The sequence below is a fragment of the Bidens hawaiensis genome, unplaced genomic scaffold (genome assembly GCF_021521415.1).
Source record: "Bidens hawaiensis isolate Kalapana, Puna unplaced genomic scaffold, B.hawaiensis_p1.1 tig00016662_1, whole genome shotgun sequence".
Classification (NCBI taxonomy): Eukaryota; Viridiplantae; Streptophyta; class Magnoliopsida; order Asterales; family Asteraceae; genus Bidens; species Bidens hawaiensis.
In genome coordinates, this window is record NW_027492525.1 from 258,858 (window position 1) to 262,895 (window position 4,038).

The 4,038-nt window shown below is 38.0% G+C and overlaps 2 protein-coding genes across 2 annotated transcripts; one reads left to right on the forward strand and one right to left on the reverse strand.

Moving 5' to 3' along the window:
* Window positions 1–203: 203 nt before the first annotated feature.
* Window positions 204–689, forward strand: LOC143551822 (uncharacterized). The gene has a single exon (XM_077042167.1). The coding sequence runs from the start codon at window positions 204–206 to the stop codon at window positions 687–689; it is 486 nt and encodes a 161-aa protein (XP_076898282.1).
* Window positions 690–1,649: 960 nt separating this feature from the next.
* On the reverse strand, window positions 1,650–3,835 carry LOC143551815 (uncharacterized). The gene is made up of 2 exons (XM_077042163.1): window positions 3,431–3,835; window positions 1,650–2,321 (listed from the first exon to the last, which is right to left on the reverse strand). The coding sequence occupies exons 1-2, from the start codon at window positions 3,771–3,773 to the stop codon at window positions 1,777–1,779; spliced, it is 888 nt and encodes a 295-aa protein (XP_076898278.1). The 5' UTR covers window positions 3,774–3,835; the 3' UTR covers window positions 1,650–1,776.
* Window positions 3,836–4,038: the final 203 nt, after the last annotated feature.

Here is a 4,038-nt window from a genome sequence, read left to right on the forward strand (position 1 = left end):
TTGGTTTAGCAAAAAGACAAAAATACCGTTTCATATCTTGGATTTTTGCCGTCTTTACTCCTTAGTTGTTCCCCACTAATATCTTCTAACTCATTACATATGTACAATATTTTTCTCATTGCCGTCCAATGAACACAAAGTGACAACAAACCATATAAAAACACACACAACTCATAACTCCTAAGTCCTAAGCACATATTCATATGGCTAGACCACAACCTTTTGATTTTGATGTAACCAACACCACACCACCATCAATAACCATGGACCATGACCAACAACCCAACCACATTTCCAACGACTATTACAACCATGACTGTGAGGATATTGTTTTCACCAACGGGTGCGGTTGTTTTCGTCTTTTCTCTTATTTTGACACCCGCCATCATGACGGGGAAACAACCTCGTTTATCTACCATAGGGCGGGAGATGTGTTGGATAATGATGGTTGGTTGATGACACGGTTCAAGAATATGAAAGAGTTTTCAGAGGTTGTGGCGGGTCCAAAATGGAAAAACTTTATTAGAAGGTTTAGTAAGAAACCGAGGAAGGGGAATTCGCCTTTTCAATATGATCCTGAGAGTTATGCTCTTAATTTTAACGATAGTGGTGGTGGTGGAGATGATGATTCGCTGCCGTGTAGTTTCTCCACAAGATTTGCTCCTCATTCGCGACCCATGGCGACTTGATAACTTTTCAATTTTTGTTCATTTATATGAATTCTACTAATTCATTGTTTTTTCATGTAAAAAATGTTGAAAGTTTAAATCGAAATTTCTATAAGATTGTGTTGCATTCTAAATAGCTAGAGTTTATGATTACTTTCATAGCATAGTTATAATAAGGGGTGTGTCTGACAGGTTGAATCAATATGGTCGGTTGAAACCGAACAAGAATCATAGAATCACTAACACAGATCTGAACAAGCTAAACATGTAACCCTAACACAACTCTTTTTCTCATTTATTTAATCGAGCCAAACGGGGTGACAGTTCTAAACGGATGGCCTTTCTAGAGTCAAGTCGTAGAAATTGTAGAAAAAAACTAGCCAAAATGGTGTGGTGGCTCAACCTAAAGGTGCATAAATCGGGTATTTTCAGGAACCAAAATCGGGGTTCCGAATATTGTCAACAAAAGTCAAAATCGGGTATGATAGGAACCGGTTCCGGGTATAGTCGGCTCTTTGACCGGGTTTCCAAGTTTTTTTTGGGGGTTTTGGATAGGGACGAGTCGAGTTTTGACCGAGTATTTCCGGTATCAGTTCCACCGGATCCTGGTCAGTTCCTGGTACGGCTCCAGAGAGAAATTCTATACTAGGTCGTACCCACGAGACGAGTATAGGTAAGAACTGGTTCCAAGTTAGGTCTCGGAACTAGGTATTTTGTAGACCTGTAGCTCAACCGTATTTTGTACACCTCTAGTTCAACCTGTTTGATAAAACGGAATAACCCGTTTAGTTAAACAAGTCAACACCAAACACAACCAGTTTAACAAAACATGTTAACCTAGAACACCGTTTAGCTAAAGGTCAAATCTAAAAGCATGTTATAGTTAAAATCGCAAACACAAACATAGCATGTTTTATACATTCACTTGCGACGAAACTAGATCATGCTGAAATACAAAACGCACCATGACTGTATAGCGATAAAAGTATATCATGCTGAAATACAAGTTCACTTAAAGCTTCAAATATTCAAACACAAAATCTCATAATCTTTGCTTGCTGACACAAAACCATTCTTAAAAACATAAAAGCAAAACAAAACAAAAAGACTAATTTGCCCTTGGAGCAGCCCACTCAACACTCAAGATCAAATTATCATACCCATACCCATTCAGCTTAGCAATAGCCCTCTCACCATCTTCCCTCCTCACAAAGTTAACAAACCCGAACCCACGGCTCATTCCCGTCTTCTGGTCCATCGCCACATAAACCCGAGACACACTTCCAAACGGTCGGAACAGCTCAAGCAAGTCAGGCTCACGGGTGTCCTCAGAAAGGTTATTGACCCGAACCGAGTTCTCATCGTTCCTACGCCTCATGTCAGCGCCACCAGCAGCGGGCCTGACTGCGCCAGCACGCATGGTGGGCGGGACGTATGCACCGCCTTTGCTGGGACCAGAAGCGCCTGCATCTGCAGTGGGGTTTGGGTTCTCGACAAAGGTTTCGCTGGGCTGAGCGAGGTCCTTGTATGGGCACTTTGAGGTCCAATGGTCACCTTTCTTGCCACAAGTTCTGCATACCATGAGAACCGCACCTCCTTTCGACATTTGAGCCAGTGGGTCGCCAGATGCGTTTGATTCTTCCGCTTTTGAACCTGTTTATTGCAAAGGTCAACACATTATATCCAAGAGTTAACAGTCAACATCATTCAAGCAAAAAAAAATGAAACAGCCTTTTAAATAATTTAATTTGTAGCATACATTTTTTTCAAACAGCAAATTATGAACAAAAAAATAAGTAAATAAGATAATCCAAACATGTTTCACTTGCTATGAACACTATCAAAATCCTATCGTATCTATAAACGTTAAATGATATGCAGCTGATTAAACCGTTGCTAATATCTAAAATGGTACCAACACTCATAGACCCAATTCACATTTTACAACGTTTAATTTGTTGCATAGCTTTTGTAGATCCCCGTGAAACTAAATGTATTCATAGCATGCAATGCATTCTTTATCCACAAACATTTGCGTATAGTTTGTAGAAACCTATCATAAAGAATGAATAGCTTACATAGTTAAATACATAGCATATAATATGCAAAAAAGGTTTAACTTGGTGTTACTAAAAGACACCGAAGTGTGGCACACTTCACAAAATTGTACTTTTAAAAACGCTTACATGTTTAACTCAATTTCACAAAAGTGCATTACATTTTAATGACTTTTAACCCTTAAATTCATCTAAATATAGCAGCACACATGATCGGTTTCAAACTCTAGTGACTTAAATGACCAAAACAGAATACAATGCACAAATTGGCCAATTTTATGAAGTATGATCGCTCCACTTCAATAACTTTAACCAGTTATCATATACCATTATACTAAAATCAAATCTAATAAAAAATCCAAAAAAGCACAACATAAATAAAAACACATAATTCACAATAATAACAATTTTCAGATCAATGTAGCCTTTAAAACAGGCTATTCACATGACTGTACAATAACTAACAAAAGTGTATATACACAAAGTGGTCAAATTTGTAAAGTGTCACATTTTGGATATGAAAATCATATCAACATACATATATGTGTATGTAGGTACAAAAATGGCCACTTTGTGCATAATACTTTCTATAGTTATTGTACTAATGAAGCCTTAGTGACCCAAATAAGCAATTTCAAACATCACAATGACCAAAAAAGGTATATTACACAACAACAATAATATTCTGATCTAGTAAAAATTTACCTGGAGCCCTAGGACGCTCAAAGATAATCTCCTCAGTAGAAACCATAGTAAGCCTAGCACCAACATCCTCATGAACCGCATCCCCAAACTTTGCCCACGACCGCCTCTCCACAGCACGCTTGCTGAGCCGAGCATTTGCAAGCTTACGAACGCGTGTGGTGGTAGTTATCTTAACCCTGTTCCCATCAGCATTAAACTTATACTCAATCACTGTCTTCTTTCCGTGTTCATCCGGTCCAATAACCTGTTTTGGAGGCAACAAGAAGTCGTAGTCACTTCCGTCGTCCTCTTCTTCGAGCTCCCCCCATCGCGGCTTTTGAGCAGGTGCGGTATCGATCGCCATGATTACTGTGAAATTAAAACAAGCTGCAAATACTAATTAAAATTGTGAAAAATATATGGCTGAATCTGTTAAATAATTTCCAAAACTGTGAAAATAATTTCACAAATACTATTAACGATTATCTGCAAATACTAATTAAAATTTCGCAAATACTAATTCAAAACTTTTAAAAATTGAAACGTTAACAATTATCTGCAAATACTAACTAAAATTGTGAAATTTTCACAATCAATCTGAAAATTGGCGAAACTCTTAACGATTAACA

Coding starts and splice junctions, on each gene's coding strand:
- LOC143551822 (XM_077042167.1), top strand. CDS start 204: ATGGCTAGACCACAACCTTTTGATTTTGATGTAACCAACACCACACCA.
- LOC143551815 (XM_077042163.1), bottom strand. CDS start 3,773: ATGGCGATCGATACCGCACCTGCTCAAAAGCCGCGATGGGGGGAGCTC. Junction 2,322..3,430: donor TGAGCGTCCTAGGGCTCCAG/GTAAATTTTTAC, acceptor TGCAATAAACAG/GTTCAAAAGCGGAAGAATCA.